This window comes from Leopardus geoffroyi, chromosome A1 (genome assembly GCF_018350155.1).
Source record: "Leopardus geoffroyi isolate Oge1 chromosome A1, O.geoffroyi_Oge1_pat1.0, whole genome shotgun sequence".
In the NCBI taxonomy this organism is placed as follows: Eukaryota; Metazoa; Chordata; class Mammalia; order Carnivora; family Felidae; genus Leopardus; species Leopardus geoffroyi.
In genome coordinates, this window is record NC_059326.1 from 230,818,473 (window position 1) to 230,838,177 (window position 19,705).

A 19,705-nucleotide genomic window follows, 5' to 3' on the forward strand; every position below is an offset into this window, starting at 1 on the left:
TGATTGTTCTGAATATTACCAAATCTTTATATGAAGACAGTAGCTTAAAAGTTTGAAGGGGGCACCTGGGTGACTCAGTAGGTTAAGCTTCTGACTCTTGATTTCAGCTCAGGTCATGATCTCACGGTTCATGCGTTTGAACCCTGCATGGGGCTCTGTACTGACGGTGCAGAGTCTGCTTGGGATTCTCTGTCTTCCTCTCTCTCTGCCCCTCTCCTGTTCTCTCTCTCTCTCTCTCTCTCTGTCTCTCTCTCTGTCAAAATAAAGAAATAAACTTCAAAAAAAAGTTTTAAGGAGATGACCAAATAAACCATGAAAAAAAAGCTTATATAAAGTAATTTTCCTTTTCCTGTTGCACCAGCAGAGACATTCAGTTCCCCAAACTGGTTTCTCTGGACGAGTCAGTATTACCCCTGCTTCATCATGGAAGTCAGCAAACCTGCAGAATGACTGGTCTGTTTCCCTGGCACTACCTTTCTACCCAGTGTAGCGAGCCCGTCTCAAATAACGAACCAGGAGCAATGTGACAAGGCTGGTTCACTTCCAATGTTGTTACTTTTTGTACTTACAAGAAATGTACTGGTTTCGTTAGTAGGCTTGCACAGGTGCAAAGTCATTTCGGAATGGTTTAGAAGTGGCTTTGGTTAAAAGCATAAGCAGATTCCCCCACGTTGAGTGTCCTTGTTACAACGTTGAAATTGAGTGACACTCTCATTGAAGATGACCTTTTGTGGGATGTCCAACGTCCATCCTTGGGATATTCATCTCTGAGCTTTGGCCTTCGCTTAAACTAAGCTGTGGCATAATTGAGAAAAAGAAGACATGAGTTTTTAATTTTTCTCGTAGAAAATAATGCAATTCTTAAAATGATTTGTGACAGTTAAATAACTTTACACTTTCCCTATCAACACTTCCATCTTTATGTTCCAAGGATATGAAGTAAGCTTGTGCTCCAGTAAAATTTTCAGAACTAAGAAACACAGGTTTTGAAATACAGCTATGATTGTGTATTTATACATAGATATATACACACATACATGTACAGATATGGGCCCAAATATGTGCAGGGAAGTTTGGTATATGTCATTTAGACTATAGGTTAAGCAGCCATTAATAAACACAAATAAGGAGTAAAATAAATTAGTGTCCCTACCCTGAAATTGTGAAGGATGATTTTGTTTTCCTGGGACTTTTCTCATAGGTAAATATGCGAGTATTTTTTCTAAACATAGAGTTTACTTCATTTCTACCCTCATTGTATTTATTGCCTTTATCTTTCCCAAAAGACAAAGGTTGTTTGTGATCAAAGATCAGAATCACTATTATAATTTTTCATATTTTTAAAATCCTTATAGGAACAGAAAACTTGAACTGTGGAAAAAATGAAAGACATGAACACTTTGTTAATGAGTTTTTATTACCATGCGTGTTTCTGTGGCGCATTTTACTTGCTGTAAAGCACAAACCACATACCGCTTTGCATCCTGCTTTGTTCATTTTATGTTTATTATTTGTCCAGACACATTGCTACACGGTCGTCATAACTACCATTTTTAATGGTCTGCTGATATCCCCTTGTGCAGTAAGTGGTAGTTTTGAAATTATTTGTTTTAATTTTTAATTACACATTCTCTTATTATTCGTTAGATCCAATTCAAAGCCAACTGAACTGAACGATCAGAATCGCCATAAAATCTAGATTTGCCGTTAGCTAGGTCAATGCATCTGATAAACGATAGCAGTTGTCTCTTTTTGTGATGTCTATAATGCAGTGATGGAATTCAAAGTCCGACAAATACGTATTTTAGGAGTTATGTAAGAATTTATCAGCTGGCACTTAGGCATAAGAATTGAAGGCATTTGAGTGTTGCTATGTACTCTGTTATGCTAGTAGTATGCTAACTGTAAGACATGCCACCTTGATCTTTGGCTTTCGTCCACTCTACCCACCAAAATTAATTTATTTCCTCTTCCTTTTAACAGCAATGTGCTGGCACCGTTCTTACAGAGCTTATGCGTTCTCCTGCCAATTACATTCACTTATGTACATGCTCTACAGCCTTTCACTTTCCATCCTAAGCTCTTGGTGGACAGGAGTGGCTCTCTCATTTTTGGCTTACGAAGGCACTACCCTGCGCGCAATCGATGTTCACCAGACGTCGTGTGTGTTTTTGTTTCTGTGTGTCACGTTTACAGGAGGCAAAGTTGGGAAGTGTAACGATGTTAAAAATGTTTACTCTCTTATTTTTTTTCCACCAGTGGGATGGAGTAGGACCTCTTCCAGACTGTGCAGAACCACCAAAAGGGATCCAGATGCTGTGGCACCCATCAATAGTCAAACCCTACCTCACACTGCTCTCTGAGTGCTCAAACGCAGACACGCTGGAAGGGGCGGCAGGTGCCCTGCAGAACTTGGCTGCAGGGAGCTGGAAGGTATGACTAGTTCATTATCATAAGGAGGAAATCTGGAATTATGAGCACGTCCTCAGAAAGGAATAGAAATCCAGTTGTGAGATATGCAATTCCAATACAGTTTTTGAGGATGTTAGAGAAAGACCAGTTCCATTGAACTGTTGGACACAGAAAGGTATTCCTTTTAAAAATTCTCAAGGGCTCGGGAGTCCTTGAAGATCACTACAAAGTATAGATGAATAGATGTAAGTATGGTCATTGAAAATGCTGTGATATGCTTTCCATTCTATATGTGTAGCTGAGCTATTTTGTTTTCAGGGGAGACTGTGACATGTGGATGCTTTTCCAAGCTCTGTTGTTTCCCGTTAGGGAGCTAATACCCAAGCACCTTGTTTCAAAACCCATGCAAACCCCTATAATGTTGTAGTTGGTCCAGTCCCCAAAGGAAAAGAACCTCTTTCATTTTTAACCTATGGGCTTACAGAGTAGAATAGTATTGCTTGGTCTCTTTGGCCAGAAGGGACAATGGGGAAGGAGATTAGGAGATTAGGAGGGCCTTTTTCTCTGAATTCTTGAAAATACACACTGTTCCTGATTGGTTTTCATGGAAAATTTCCACGACCCTCATTTGGGTAGGAAAGGATTCACCATAGCAAAGAATTCTTGAGTTTAGTCACTAACCATTACATGAGCTAACTTGTCTTATTGCATAGAAGAGTGTAGTCAAATGGGAGAATGAGGGCATATGGGGAAAATATCAAGAGAGGAAGTTTGAACCTCTGCCATCCATTTTTCATTTCATTTAATATAAAAGCCTGGGGCTTGGAAGACACAGAAATCACTGTCTCGCGTTCACTTTCTTTAAAACGATGTTAATAAGGCACAGAGAATTCTCAGAAGCTCGGTATCCCAAGCACTGCACATACTGTCCTCAGCATTGTCACACAACTACATCCTCCCTTCTTGCTCTAGCTTCCAATATCTGCCTTCTTGTGTCTTCTGTGTCATTCTTTGTTTCCACTGCTGCAGCAATGCCTTCTTTCTCAGGTGGGACATCCCAGCCCTTGGGGACAAGCCCTGACAACACCTCCCAGGAGCTGGCTGCTGACATATGGGCAGACCCATCCCTTCTTTTGAGAGTCTTAGGAATGAACATCACTGTCTCTTTCCTCCCTGTCCATAGGTGTCCCCAATGTTGCTCAGAAGGAATTCAGGTTGGACTAGACTTGAAGTGAAGTTACCTTTTGCTTTCAACCAGAGAAAAGTTTCAAAAGTTGAGTCACGTCAGGAGGAGTCCCAGAGTAGGGCCTTGCATGACTGGGGAAGAAATAATAATGGAAATCACTTCCTTGAATGAACCCTTCGTCGATCTTATCTCCCTCTAAATTTAAGAGGCTTTGATTCAAGTTACAACTCAAACTTAGTCTCTGCCTTTTCTGAGCTTTGTGACCCTGAGCAAATGATAGTCCCTGATTGCTCGATGTGTCAGTTTCAGACAGAGAATACTGTGGCTGCTTCAAGTCACAGCTTGCAGATCAATCCTGACACTAGATGCAAAGATGGTGGCAGGATGCCACAGGCCAATGGGCTGTTATTACATGTGGCCAAAAGTTCGGTCAATGCTACTTATCAAAAGCATTTGCCATCCTAATAACTCTAGAAAAATGGCGTAGTCCTCAGGCAGGGCAAGGGACGGCTAAGGAATATTTGTGTGTAGTTATAAATATATAAATATATGTATATTTATTTACTAAGAGTTTTCTTATCAAAATACAAATGCACAAGCATGCATAATAGTCAATCACATTATCTTCATTTACTGTATAATGTCTTAACACACCATATTAAATGGTAAGGAAATATGTGGGAAGGGAAAGTAGACAATCCATAGTGATGATTTAAGGTCATCATTAAGCCAAATACTGATAAATTGTTATAATTTTTAAAAGATCAAAAATAACTTGTACAAAAACCAAACAGAGAAATCCTTCCTTTTCAAAAAAAAAAAAAAAGATTTTTTTAAGAAAAAGTCTTCACTGATTAACAAATTGATTAAAGACACAGTGGGATCAAGTTTCATGCAGACAGTGCTACCATCTGAAACCTAGAGTACTAAGAATGTATTTTTATAGCAACTGTTGAAATTTAGTGGCATTTTTTTAGTGTCCTTAACTTTTTATGACCCAAACAAAAGCAGAAATGTAAAGTGTAAAGCACCAGAATTCTGTATAGAGACAGCTTTTTATAGACCTCATCATGCGAAACAATAACTTCTCTTTATAGGAAGATCACGCACACTCTTTTTCTGTAACAAATTGACTAGCAAACTAGATCTTCATAATGGTCTTAAATACTTTTTAAACTTTAAGAGACTCATTACTTGGTTTATGAGCATCAGAAAAAGAATAATGGTATAATGGCAGAAGCAGAGTGATACATTTTTTTCATAGTCAACATGGACTTTGGTTACTTTTTTTTTCCCCACTTCCAGCACAATTATTTTGTTTGTCACAGAATATCAAAACAATTGGATATAGTACTTTGGAGATTTCCAAAATGTGAATGAATGCTTTTTCAACTCGCATTTATGGGTTATTTCCGTTGTAATTGAACTTTATGCAAACCTAGGGTTTGAACTATGGAAATACATTCTGCACTTATTATTAAGTTGGGTACTTTGGATATTTTTGTAGAGTCCCCCTAAAATGTGACCATTTTCAAAGAATCTATTATTTATTTTATTTACTTTCCAAAAAAAGAGAGAGTAAAGAGATACTTGGATATTAAGCTGTTAATATTTAATGAGGTAACATGATAGCAACATAGATGTAGTGAAGAAAGAAACAGAATCTCTGGCCATGTGGCCAAAATGAATAAAAAATAAGAGAACTGGGGAATTTGAGACTTGTCCCTAGAGTCAGGGGCAACAGCCTTGACAAGGACAGTGAATTAAGTGGAGCTTAGCAGTTGGAGTACCATGTAAAAGTGAACCCGGGCATCAGTGGAGTACAGCAAATAAAAGCAGAAACCATGGTTTGACAATTCTTATTCTAGTTAATGGTGTGATGTGAAGCATAAAGTTTAAATAAAAAGAAACAAAGTTTTGAAAATGGTGCATGAAGCATGATGCCTAGGAGGTAGGAATTGGGTCAGAATAAACACAGAGGTTATCTGAAGATCCTGCCCAATCAACAGGCTCCTAGAGACAACACATTCAGTTGGACATGATGACCAGCCTGAGGCAGGACAAGGATGGGCCCAACCTAAGGAGGAGGATATGGAGAGGATCTAGGTCATAACCAAGTCACTGGCCTTCATCACACATGACTTAGTGATTTCTTCCCCACAAGACCCCAGTAGCTAGTCCTGATAGCAAGGACTGCACTTGTCTTGTGAGTGCCATATACATCCAAATCCACTATAGAGTAAACATGGCTCTTGGGAGTTTGGTATTACTTTCGTCATCGTCATTGAACAATCTGATTTCCAAAGCCGTAAGTTATAGAAACAGCTACACCTGGGGGGACTTCCAGCCAAGATGCCCAGATGAAGTGACAAGGTCCAGGTTTACCTACCTTTAAGGAAAAATAACAACAACAACAAATAATCTAGAGAAATATAACAAACAATGGTTTTTAAGACACCAAGCATTAGTCAGTGAAGGACAGTGATCTAGGAGAGACAGAAAACAAGCAAGGTGAGCCCTCCGATTGCTGCAGCACACTGCCTTGGGAGTCTGCAGACCATGGCCCAAGACCTGGAAACTCCAGAGGAGCTCAGCAGACACTGAGCCTAGGAGACGGAGCTGGGAATCTGGGGAGACAGGGCGCCTGGAGTTCATAGGACAGAGTTCCAGAGAGGGGAAAGCCACACACAGAGGATCCCCTCAAATATTCAGCAGGGAACTATCAGTGAATGCATGTGAGGTAAATGCCCAAAGCAGAGGAAAGAAGCTCGTGCAATTAGGGAGAATTAAACTTGGCTCACACAGGGATGGGCATAGTGTGCCTAACGAAGAGCCAGACAGGAAAACCTCGTACTTCATGGGCCACTGGGTATGTGCTCAGGAGGGTCTTGTCTCCTGATACTAAGCATATAATTAGCCCTGGACTAAATATGACCTGGTCTCTCCTATAAAATCTGAAAAGTAAGATCCAAAAGTAGCAATAGTTTCCACATTAACTGAATCCTAGAACAATGCTTAAAAATATCTGTAGGAATACAAAAAGCATGCAGCATCCAGCAGATTAAAATGAGGAATGTCTGGCATCTTAGTTGAAAATAAGCTTACAACCAAATAAAGAGGAAAATGTAGTTCATAATAAGGAGAAACATTAATCATTCAAAAGCGACTCAGAACGGACACAGAAGTTAACATTAGCAGATAAGCAGTTGCTATCAACTGTGTTCCCTGTGTTCAAGAAGTTAATTAGAACATGGAAAGTAAGTTAAGACTCAAATACAACCTCTAGAGTTGTAAATACAATGTATGAAATAAAAAACACATGGGATGGGATGGGATAATAGGAAGGTTAGCTGTTGCAGAAGAAAAAGATTTACAAACTGAACAGAAACTACCCAAAATGAAACACAAAGAAAAAAAACCCCATAAATTATCAGTGAGCCTCAAGTGGCCTGATACACATGTAATTAGAATCCTCAAAGGTGGGGTGCCTGGGTGACTTAGTTGGTTAAGCATCTGACTCCTGATTTCAGCTCAGGTCATGGTCTTACAGTTTGTGAGATCGAGCCCCTTGTCAGGTCCTGTGATGAGAGCACATAGCCTGCTTGGAATTCTCTCTCAATCCCTCTCTGCCCACACTCTCTTTCAGTCTCTCAGATAAAGTTAAAAAAAATTTTCTTAAAAAAAAAATCCCAAAGGAAAGGAGAGAGAAAGGAGAAAGATAAGAGAACAAAAATATTTGGAGAAATAATACCTGAAAATTTCCCAAATGTAATGAAAACCCTAAACTCCCAGATCCAAGCATTTCAAGAAAACCCAAGCAGAAGCATGAAGGAACCGTACTAAGGTGCATCAGTCAAATTGCTCAAAATCAGTAGTAAAGAGAACATCTTAAAATCAGCTAGAGAGTAACATTGTGTGTCAACTGCACGCAAAAAAAAAATTATGACTTATTAAAAAAAGAAGGCAGCTAGAAGAAAAAAAGATTTGTCCTTACAAAGAGAAGAGTGACAGCTGATTTCTCATCAGCAACAATGACAATGAGAAGACAGTGAAGCAACATTCTGAATCTGCCGGGGCCAATTACATATAAAACTGATTCTGGTTCGGTATCTACCAGGCACAACCTGCTCTTAAAGGAACCCCAGGGGCACAGATTATACCTAGGACAGTTGTAATACGGTCAGGAACCTAATGCCCATTTGAGCACAGTTTAAGACATGGGCTAACCTGGGAACTGGCATTATTAATTATCTGAGCAGTTGGGTCAGTGGGAATTCGAACCAAAACTTCAGGTTAACTGTTCTTACATCATCAGAGCTGTGGGGCTCAGGTCTTGCCACTCGGTATTCTGTTCTTCCGGTCCAGAGGATAAGCAAGTATTCATCGGCCCCGTGTCAGGGTCTAACCCCACACACAGGGACCACAGGACTAAGGGATTCGTTTGGCTTTAGAAAAGACCAGTAAAGGAGCATGTGAGCACTTTAAGCCCTAACAGTGTTTCTGTGGAAGTGGCTACAACTTGCTGGCCCTTTCAAAAATTGTGGTAGCTTTGATCCTTTTTATTAGTTCCTTTCAGTGGAGAGTGCTATTCTTAAATAATAACCACTAGATTCTAAAAATTAACCTAATATGGTCTTTCATCAGGTAAACATTTTTTTACTCTCCGATTGTGAGCTGTTAGTTGGAAGACACTTGAAACAGGAAGCTGAGTTTGACTTGGTACCTGCCCCCTGGTACCTTCCAGTATAATAAACATGTAAACGAGAAGTTCAAAACCCATTGTGGATGCTATGGTAGGAACGTATACACAAAGGTGTATGTCTACACTAGGCACAAGAGTGTTCCTGGAGTCGGTTTTACAAGGAAGAGGTCAGGAATGAGGAAGTACACTGCCAACGTCACTAGCTAACACCTTAGGGCTAGGAGTCCATGATTAGAGTTCACTGTAATACGCTAGCAGATCTCCTTTAAGAAGGATGCTAGCGGCCATAGCAAAGAGGTCCCAAATACGCAAGGGCTAATTCAAGATAGAAGACAGAAGTTATCTTCTCTGATGTAACGGGTATGGGCAGGTGTGTGAAGAGGGAAGCTCCCCTCCATGAATTAATTCACCCCGGCTCACAACAGCCGTTCTGCCATCTTTAACACGTGACTTCCAAGGCCACTCTTGTGGTCACCATCTACCAGCAAGAAGCAGGAAAAAAACACAAATCCACGACCAGAAATGTTCCCTTACGAGAGTCAAGATCTTACGTGTGTGTCCCTCGCGCGTCATCTGGGCTCAACTCCTAGCCTCCAGTAGACAAATGCTTTCTCTACACTCATAGGCCCCTGACAGTGAAAACCAATTCCCAGTCATAAAGTAATCTGAATCCAGATTCAAAAAGAGTAAAATTCTTCATTCTGAAGGGACAGAGATTTGGTAATATATTCAATTTATGTTACAAAATAAAACTGTTAACATCTTTGTAAAAACCAGTGGCACTTTAGGTACCTTACTAGCCAGGTCTTCAACCAAAGGTGTGCCTTGTATTTGCAAGACGGAGAGGGTTTGTATCAGCACAGTCCCTCCAGACTGTGCTTCATGTCCCCCGAATAATATGTTTTCTGGATCCAAGAGAAAAATATGAGATGTAACTCCCTCTCCCCATGAATCACCATGTTTATAAAGAAAAAAAAAAGAAGGATGCAATAAAGGAAAAGCTTTCTGATTTAGCGTCTAATAAGTGAGAATGAGGAACAATTAAATTCCTTTTATGTTGTTATATTGAATAAAGAATCCCTGAGTTCTCCCTGCCTACACTTCCCAGTCACCATCTTTGCTGTCAAAAAGGCAGGGGAGGAAGCAGATTCATTTGAACACTCATTCTTGTCCATATCCCCTTCCCAGTGGGATGTTTACACAGCCCTGTCACTAGAGAACGTGCCAGACTCTTAGAATTAAGATCTGTGGCATCCGTCCTCTCAGACACACCACGCCTGTGATCTAACAGCGTCACATTTTGTGGCCCAGAAGGCATTTCTAAATACCATTTGCACACAGTGAAGACATATTTGATAACAGTCACCAAAAAAGACTCTCTGTGTTCAGAAAGGCCCATTGTTAAAGGTATGTTTTTTCATTGAGAATTGCTGATCCTTGAGACGGCCTGAGAGGTAGGGGGACAGGTGGACTTGTTACTGTCAGTTGAGCGAATGCGTCTTCTCCATGGCTTTTATGTGAGCTTGACCTTCTTTATTTGTTCTTACCACAAAAGCATATCTAAATGCTTCCCCCCCACCCCAGGAAATTCTCTTGCTTGCACTTCAATTTTCAGCATCGCATAAACACTTGCAGTAAAATTCAGTCTTTGCACTAACCTGACTTATGTTTTAAAAATACAAACAAACGCTTTACGTATGCAATAGCTGCCATTACCTTAATTAAACATCTTATTTATTAAACTGATTTATTGGTTTAACGGCACAAGGGAGTTCCTCGCTAGCCCTCTTCATTACAGATACAACTTTTTAAAATGGACTTTGAAAACAAAAACATGTAATCCTGCAACAAGATCTGAATTTAAACAGGGGACACCTATGTCCTGTCTCCACCGCAGCCAAACCCCAGCATTTGAGGGCCTTGTGGTTAAGGTTCCCAGCTGCTTCATAAATCCTGTTGTGATCACCGGCCACAGTCCTGTATGAACATGGTAATTCAGGTAGAAATCCACACTAGAGAGAATAATGTGACGCATGCAACAAAAGCCACACAGTTTCTGAGTATTTTGAACATTCTTTTTATAGTAAACTGTCAGAATGAGATGGAAGAAGGAGAATTTCTTTGATACTTTCTGCCCTCATATCGCGAGAATGAAGGACTGCGGTAAATAACATAGCATCATAAGTGAATTCAGAAACAAATTTCGAGGTCTCATGGAATCTGTGCAAAATTCGTTGCAACTTATTCAATTTACAGCTGTCAGATTTTAGCACATTGTGGTCCTGTGACACTGGAGGATGCCAAAATGCATCTGAAAGGTGAAATTATGTTTAGAAGGATTTGGTTTGAAAACGTGACTTTTCTTTACCATATCAAAAGGAAACGTAGGGAATTTGATAAAGGAATTCACCGGGAAAACAGTCACGCAACAGAAAACCATTTAATCACCGACTATGCTTCTAAACCAGGAGAACTTGTAAGGTATTCATCAAAAATATTAATATTTAATGTGAATAGAGTTATTAATCAACAAAGTCAGAAGTTTAGCACATCATGGGTTCAGCCTCTTAATAGAATATTTCCTACCAAAAGAAGAACACTATCTCTACTTATTTAGCAAACTATTAGGATTTCAAGAGGGAAAAGCTAGTTAAATTACAGTGTTGATCTTCTTTTAGGAACATAAGTCAGCCTTAACCAGGGCTTAAGCAGGGGAGAAATTTTTGGAAAAATTGTAGCCATCAATCCTGTTTATGGCTGGGCTGAGAATTTGAAAAGTGAAGCTTCTGAGAATCCACATCAGATTGAGGAAGGCTGAGTGGAAAGGGTTAAAAAGCATTCTTCTCACTTTATTTTTTAAATATTTTTATTTATTTTTGAGAGAGAGACAGAGCACAAGCTGGGGAGGGGCAGAGAGAGAGGGAGACACAGATTGGGAAGCAGGCTCCAGGCTGAAGCTGTCAGCACAGAGCCTCATGCAGGGCTCGAACTCACGAACCGTGAGATCATGACCTGAGCCGAAGTCCGACACTTAACCCACTGAGCCACCGAGACGCTCCTATCTTCACCTTATTACCAAATCCTCCATGGGGATAGTGAGGAACATTATTGAACAAAAACTCATGTAATTTTCTTTATTTTGTGTAGTTCAGTTTGGTTTCATCTCTGCACTTGCATTGTGTCCAATGCAAAATGGGAAGAAAAGAAAATAATCTAGACGTTTCTAGGTAAACTCAATAAAATGCAGCTATTTTTCAGTCTCTTCAGGCTTAACACTTGGCCATATTTATGTTTGTCAGCCTTCATCCTCTCCTGCCTCCTGCAGTTGATGCTAAACTTGGGGGGTGGGTTCTTACAGAAATACCCCTGCAGGGGACAGGGATTGGGTGTCTGTTTTCAGTGTGGCATCATCTCTGTCCTAAGCTGCTCTTTCCCAGGACAAACTTCCTTGTCCTGTTGGGCTCTCAGACGGGATATGATAATTGGTGATAGGACTCTCTCTGGTCCAAGGTTCTCTCCTGGCCCACACCTGCCCCCTCCCATAACTATTAACCTCCCCTGAGATATAGCCACAACCTGTAAGCTCCCCTGAGACGCAGCCACATCCACTCCTTAACCCAGGCGAGCACTGTCCACACCTGCTGTTCTGACGTGTCCTTTCCTCCTGGCCGACTAACCCCCCTCTGCAGCCCTGGGTCCTCAGCCTTTCCTCCTCAGCTGACTTACATGGCCCACCCACTGGAGACAACAGAAATGCTCAGAGGCTATTCTATGCCACACTGGAGCCACAGGAGCCCTTTCCTGCCCCCCAAGTCTGTTGCCGGTAGCTCTGTGGCCGCTGCTCCATGATGATGCAGGGACTTCGCTGGTTCTTGAACAGACACTGCCGTGAGCAGGGTGGGCAGCAGAGCCTCGGTCTTCTCAGCTCTCATCTTCCAGGGATCTTTGTCAGCCCCTCACACAGAGCACGACTTGTCTGGGGGCGCATCCGGTGGCAGCCCCCACAATGCTCTCACACCTCCTGCTTCCTCTCCAACCCGGACCCTTTCTCTCCATGACTTGGAGGCTCCATGTTGCCTGAGGAGAGGCCAAGTTGTCTTCTGCCTATTCTCATCCCCTTCCAGATATGTCCCAACCTTTTACCTACATCTGTGCCTTCCACCCTTAAAGTCAACATTCACTGCTTTAAGCTCTGTCCCATCCTGAAAACTCCTGGGTCAAATAATGGCGGACCTTTCTTCAGGGAGAGCCGTAAGCAAGGAGGAGAAGGAAGAGCATTCGGTGGTTTGAATTGCTGTCACATCGCATGCACGGAAGCATCCTTTCCTGACACAAACGAGGCCTTTCTCTTTGCCATTCCCATCATACGCAACTTCGTGTATCAGATCTGCTAAATCTGGACAAGCTGTTCTCAAGACAGGGTTGAAATGCCCAGTAGTTCCATTGATAGCACTTGAAGGGTCTTTAACTCAGGAGTTTCGAGGAGTGCCAGATGGGCTATTTATTGCAAGTCCTAAGTAATAGCATCCCCTATTAAACCAAGATTAATTGGTACATTTGTAAGGATTATATCAACCATGAGTGCAGATGTCTTTCTGAGAGGCAGATGAGAATGGAGGCCAAGCCCACCAACTCTGGGACAGCGCTCCCTGGGTTCAAGACCTGCCCAAGCGTCTGCAGGCTGAGAAGCCTTGCTGTGGCTCCCTTGCCTCATCTGTAAAGTGGAAGTTACCATAGTGGCTACTGCATAGGGTAGAGATGGGGATTAAATGAGTTAATACATATAAAGACAGTAGAGCAGTGCCTGACAGTTGATTGAAGTGTTAAGTTTGTTTTTGAGGACTCGTGGCTCTCCTGGGATCATCACTGGGAAAGCATCTCACCAAGAAGAGTTTGAAACATATCTGTGCGCTTTTCTCCTGGACCAGATCCTTCTCCTCGTCTTTCTCCTCCTCTTCCATCTTTCTTGTCACTCTCCCCCCTCCCCTTCCTCCTCCCCTTCCTTCCCCTCTTCCTTCTTCTCTCTTTGAATCATCAAACATCGTCTCTTCAGTTCATGGACCACTTTTCTTAAAGGCATCCTGGTCCATGCCCTTCCCTCTACACTGACGTGCTCTGTGCACGGTGCTCTCGTGTTCCATTTACGGGAAGTTAAGGTTCCACCCAAAGAGCCACTCAGCCACAGTGAGTTATGAGGCATTTTTCTCTCTTGTTCAGCTGTTTTTATGCCAGCGGTACTCCTACTTTGTTCCTATCACCAAACTTTTGGCAACCCGCACACCTTTCTAAGCACAACAGAGGCTGCTATGCTTTTCAAGGCAACTCCCTTCTTTTCCAGAAAACCTCTAAACGAGCTTCATGTTTCTGTGTTGAGTGCACCTGTGAAACATTCCCCAGTTACTGAATTCCTTTCCCTCTTTCCACCCCTGCACTCTTTCACTCCTTCTGCTGGGTTTCATACAGGTTACACGCGTGGCTTACACGTGATCTACTCCAAGACTGATTACTACGTAGAAACCATCACTGTCGTGTCACTTTGCACGTCAATAAAACTTGAGGAAACTTGCAACATCTCTTGAGTGGAATGTAAATAACGTATTCTGAGTCGTCTTGTATGGAACTAATATTGGGAATTTTTCCTATACAGTTGACTCTTCAACAATATGAGTTTGGACTATGCACCTCCACTTAATCATGGACTTTTTTCAATAAATACATCAATACTATAAATGTATTTTCTCTGCCTTATGATTTTCTGAATAATATCCTTTCTTAAGCTTACGTTCTTATAAAAAAAAAATACAGTATAAATACATGTAACATACAACCTGTGTGTTAATCTACTATTTGTCTTGTTGGTAAGGCTTTAGGTCAGCAGCAGCCTGTTACGTTTTGGGCGAGTCAAAAGTTTTATGCAGATTTTTGACCACATAGGGGGTCAGTGCCCCAAATCCCGTGTTGTTCAAGGGTCAACTGTATGTGCAAGCACACAGAACTAAAAGTGTCAAAATAAAAGTTCTTTTCTGTGTATCAATAATGTACGATCAAATCCATTATCTGATTATCTCTTTTCACTTAGGGAGAACATACCACTGTTGTTGACCATTTTCCCATGCCAAAGAGGCATATCTGTAACTCAGACACGTTTGGGGCTATCTACAGCCATTTTTTGTTACTCCGAAATCACTTCCCAAGAAGGCTTAAGGATTGTCATTATTTTCCAAACACCAGATCATCTTTCCATCCAACATGGGAGGGATGTAATAGCTGAACTTCTAAGAAGAAAAAACAAAGTCCAAGCCTTCCTTTCTTGGCTCATTTCAGATATGGCCAGGTTCCCCTCTGTCTACGTTTGGAAGGATGAAGGAGAGGGCGAGGCAGTGTCTGGGAGACTGAGCACAGGGGATTAGGTGAGAGAGAGGTGACGGCAGAGGAGGATGTATCGGCAGCATCATAGAGAGAAGCAGATGTAGAGTAACAGGACCAGGCTCAGGTGGCCCCCATAGGCAGGGTATTTGACATCTTTGTGTCTAGATTTCCCCATCCGTACAATAAGAATGCTAATGCCGACCCACCAGGGCCTTGGGGAACTAAGAGAGATCAGTAATATATGAGCCAGCATCCTGGGCCTAGAAAGAGGTGCCAAAGAGGTCATCTTTAGGGCCTTGCTTCAGCCTGCTTAAGTGACTGAGAACATTCCCTGTGGTGTCTTAAAAGGTCCAGAATATCACCCCAGCAGTGAAGTTTATCGTTGACGTTCATCTTACAATACGTAGACCTTGACCCTACATCTGATTTCCGTTTTCTTCTTTTTTCTAGCTTCTCTTCTTAGTTTTAGGGAAGAAAGCCAACAATGAGTGGGCTGCATAAGCTCAGGTTTCTAGTCTTTTCCGGGCACTGGAGACAAGAAGGTTCACAGGTAGTGGAGGAAGTGGATGAAAAGCATATGTCAGCATGTTACATTGCAAGTGAAATTTCTGATGACACAAAGTGGTTTTGTACGGTCTTCACGAGGGGCCTCCCTCCCTCAGAAGGATATCCCATCCAGACACCCAAATTTCAATGAGAAGTTTCCAAACCTTGAGATTTTTGTATGTCTAAGGATTTCTGACTGTTGGTTTCTTTGCTCCCTGAGAGTGGGGCTGTGGAATAGTCCATTGCAATCAAGAGATGCTTTAGTGAATTCAGTCTGTTTCCCCAAGCCCCTCAGGCTTCCTAGAGCTTGAAGGACAGAGTGGGGGTAGGAGAAAAACCATACAGTGTGAGTTGATGGTGATAAGAAACTATGTGAATGTGACTTCTGACGTAGGACAGGATGAAGTTGTGTGTGTTTTTTAATCTCATATTTCATGCAGGGCTGGGCTGAGGATGTGGCAGGCATGGCGTATGCCCTACGTTCACTGCCAGAGGGGGCTCCCTGCCTGCCACAGGTGAGAGCCAGCTCTGGGGTGCCTGCCCTAATGGGAATGGGGGATGGAAGGGCCCGGTGGGGGAGGGGCGGGGACTCAGTCCCACCTTTGGTGGTTCCCTGAAGGACTCTGCCACAGAATCCAGAACTTCATGTCGTGAATGCCATTTTCTTAAACCCTTCTATTGCTTGGGTTTTATCGTGCACACTCTTCTCTGGAGTACTGTACAACAATATGAAGTATATATGTGAATGTCCGGAAAACGTGGACCTCCCTGCATTCCGTTAAATGAATCTGAATGCTTTATCATCCTGAAGTTGCAAATACGTTTCAGATAAAAAGTAGGTGTGTTCCATTAAAGCCGACAACCACCAATCCAAAACAAATTGTATGTCTTACTTTATAAAATGGACATTGAATAATGGCCCCAGACATAATACGTTTTGATCCAAATGTTTTCTTAAAAACCTTTGACGGTTTTTACTCTTGACTTTAAGTGTCATGCTTACCTCTCCTCACCCTTACCTTTTTCTGACTCATTGACTTTTTATTATTCAGCCAACAACTTAGTGACCGTATGTTCACCAACCCACCTGCGTGCCCCACCTCCAAATGCAAGTCTCTTAAAAAAATGACCTGTCCTCAACTGTTTATCATTTTCTACCTTTTCCAGAGTTATTTTTTATTCCTCCTCACACCAAAAAACCAGCCCACCCTTCCTGTCCTAGCGTTTCCCGTCCTAGCATTTCCTGTCCCAGCCCTTCCTGTCCTAGCCCTCCGCATCTTAAAGCATCAAGTGGCTTGCCCAAGTCAAGGACTGCAAATGCCAGCCTCAGAGAAATAAGCGTGGCAATAGCTGATTAACCCCAAAACCTCTTGCATATACTGAAGGCAGAAAATAAAGATAAGACGTTTCAGTACATGCCTACCGCATTCAGCCCATTCTACAACCAGGTCTTGATAATTCATGCTTTTTGGCTCCTATAAAGCAGCCGTCTGAAAGCCTGCACGTGCTGTTAGCTTCTAGGGTTTTCCACCTCCGCTTCTAACGCCTTGGCCTTCCTTCTCGTTGCAGTGGTCAGTATATATCCGAGCTGCTGTCCGAAAAGAGAAAGGCCTGCCTATCCTCGTGGAGCTGCTCCGAATAGACAACGACCGTGTGGTGTGCGCGGTGGCCACGGCACTCCGGAACATGGCCTTGGACGTCAGAAACAAGGAGCTCATTGGTACGTTCTCTGCAATTCACGGTGTCTCAGAATCTAAATGAAAACATTTCCCGGCAGGTGCATGTGGCCGAATCCATAGGCAAGACAACCGCACGTGCAAAACACAGTGCATTTGTTAGAGGTCACGTTTTGTCAGCTGGCCGCCTTCTTTAAATGCAGTGTGCTGATTTCTCTTTTAGAATTTACAGGAGAATGCAATGTGTGTTGACATCCTAATCCTTGCAACTTAAAAACGACCACGGTGCTCAGCACTGGATACCACTGCCCTGAGCCTCTACGTCTCTGTCTGGTTGTTTGTTTGCTTTCCACGTGGTGACCTGGGATTCTAATGGCTGCACGCCACATCTCTCCCCCTATCTGTTTGAAGATCTATTTTGGATTAGAGCATACTGGCCCTTTAATCCTATTTGTAAAAGACTCCTCTTCCTCTAATTCGGTACTCAAGAAATAGGGGAGATCTTTTATTAACAAAGCATTAAGGAGATCGTATATTCATGTATTTATTCGACAGATGTTTATCCCTGACCTGCTTTGTTCCAGGCCTGTTCTAGGCTCGGAGATTTTATCAGTGAGCACGACAGGAAGGCTCGCCCTTGTGGGGTTTATATTTGGGAGAAGGGAGAGACGCATCGAATAAAATATACATTCGCAGGAACTTGACGGTATGTTAGAAACCTTACATGGGGTAAAGGAAACCATCATTGTGAGGTGGCGGTTTTTTTCATCGAGGTGAGATTCACATAACATTGTATTAACCCTTTCAGAGTTCACCATTACCGTGGCACTTAGTATTTTCATAATGTCATACAACTACCATATCTGTCAAATTCCAAAGCCTTTTCACCACCCTAAAGAAAACCCTGTAGCCGTTAAGTAGGCACCGGCGTTTTCCGTCCTCCAAGACCCTGGCAGCCACAGTCTCCTTTCTGTCTCTGCAGACGTCCCAGTTCTGCATATTTCATGTAAATGGAGTCATATCGTATGTGAGCTTTTGCGTCTGGCTTCTTCCACTCAGCATAAGGGGTTGTGATTTTAAGTGGAAGGTCAAAGTCAAGGTAGTCGTGGGAAGGTTACATCTGAGCAAAAACTTGAAGGAGGTGAGAGTAGGTCTTGTGGACATTTAGGGGGAAGGGCAAACGGTGGGGGAGCTGGGAGCTGGGTGGTGAGTTCAGGGTCTTCAAGGGGCCGCTTGTGTCTGGGGCAGAGTGTGGTAGGAGCCCAAGTGGGAGAGGCCTCCTGGTTCCTCCCCTCTGCAGGTAGGAAGATCCCAGGCCAAGGCCGATGGATGCCTGGAGGAGTGGTGAACCAGGAGACCTCCCTCCCCCAGAAGAGACGCAAGCCTTCGCACAGACAATGTATTCCTGCTAGAGCCTCTGAGATTAAAGAAGGGATTCTAGTAGGGTCTTTGGTCAATGCCTCATGAAGCCTGGCAAGCCTCCGTGCAGGTAACAGGTGTCACTGGAGTTTGGGTAGCAGGGAGCTGGACCAGCCACCATGCCAAAGATTCACATGGTACCAACTCTGGGCTGGGGGAAAGGGAGAAAGTGAGTGAGCGTGGGCAGAGGGTCGAGTTTCCATTCCTGGGACAGTTGGGGTCCCAGGCGTGGGTCTAAATGTCATACACAAATTTCACATAGAGACATGGGTCTATTTGTGCTGTCCTCATTCCTGAGCATGGCGTTCCAAGCCCTTTGTGATCGGGAAACCAGATACTTTTTTCCTGCCGTTTCGTAATACCCATCATATCCTCCAATAAAATCAAAAGTATTTGTGGACCTTTGTCCATTATTTATTTACAGGGAAAAAAGACTTCAAATCTTTGCCTAATAAATGCAAGTATCTTTTTAAGCTCGCACTATGTTATAAATCATGAAAATTAGACTTACAATTTGATATTTATAGTTAGTTTGAAAAGAATTTAAGTGTCGCTGTGCATTTTGTATATTTAAATTAGGCCATTAACTCAGAAGGTTACCCGCTGCATATCTGCTCTTCCTGTCCTTATGGAGTTGTTTCAGACGGGACAGAGCTGGGGCTTCTGATAAGATCTTGTCGCTCCTGTGTAAAATGGAGGAAAAATCAATAGCTAATCAGTCCGCTGCCTGGATACTAACTACTAGGTATTGTATGTCTGCGTGTTTTATTCCTTTTGCTGGATTAAAATATAACAAAATAGGGAACTATTGATTGGTTTTCTAGCTTCCAGACACCTCTTCTTTCTCAGAAGCCCGTTATTCGGGACTCTCTCTGAGGCAGGAACATTTGGAGCTCCATATTGCCCATGTTAAATTAAGCCTCTACTATCAAATGTCACGAGCCAGGAAAGGGAGCCAGTCACTTAAAAATAGAAGTGAAAATATCCAAGTCACTGGCTTTATGGAATCAATAACTTTTTTTCTCGAATGAGAAAAGTAGAATTTAACAACAACAACAACAACAAAAAGAAAAGAAACAAACAACACCAACACACCTGTCTATTCCATCTAGAAGAAAGGAAATGTGACTTCTGCCAGCTCTTTGACTTCAAATACTGTATCACAGTAGTGATTTTTATAGGAAACGCTATACAGAATTTTGTGCATTGAAAAGAAAGTTGCAGTGACTTTGAACAAAGAACAGCAACAAAGGGCAAGAGTTGAACTTGGACTTCTCTTTTCTGTCACTTCTCAGTCAACGCTTTGGTGGTTCTGTGGTTTCATGGTGTCAAAGATCTATATTCCGATGACGCTCAGATGGGTATCTCTGGTGCGAGTCCCACATCTCTGGGTCT

At 42.4% G+C, this 19,705-nt stretch overlaps 1 protein-coding gene across 5 annotated transcripts in view; it reads left to right on the forward strand.

Moving 5' to 3' along the window:
• Positions 1-19,705, forward strand: part of CTNND2 (catenin delta 2) — a 942,188-nt gene that overhangs the window by 823,269 nt on the left and 99,214 nt on the right. For 3 of the 5 annotated variants that reach the window (XM_045441900.1, XM_045441910.1, XM_045441937.1), the window contains 3 exons: positions 2,260-2,433; positions 15,656-15,730; positions 16,785-16,935. In XM_045441900.1, the coding sequence (XP_045297856.1) occupies positions 2,260-2,433; positions 15,656-15,730; positions 16,785-16,935 (400 nt within the window). The remainder of the gene's footprint in view (positions 1-2,259; positions 2,434-15,655; positions 15,731-16,784; positions 16,936-19,705) is intronic. The other 2 variants (XM_045441928.1, XM_045441919.1) reach the window with 1 other exon arrangement.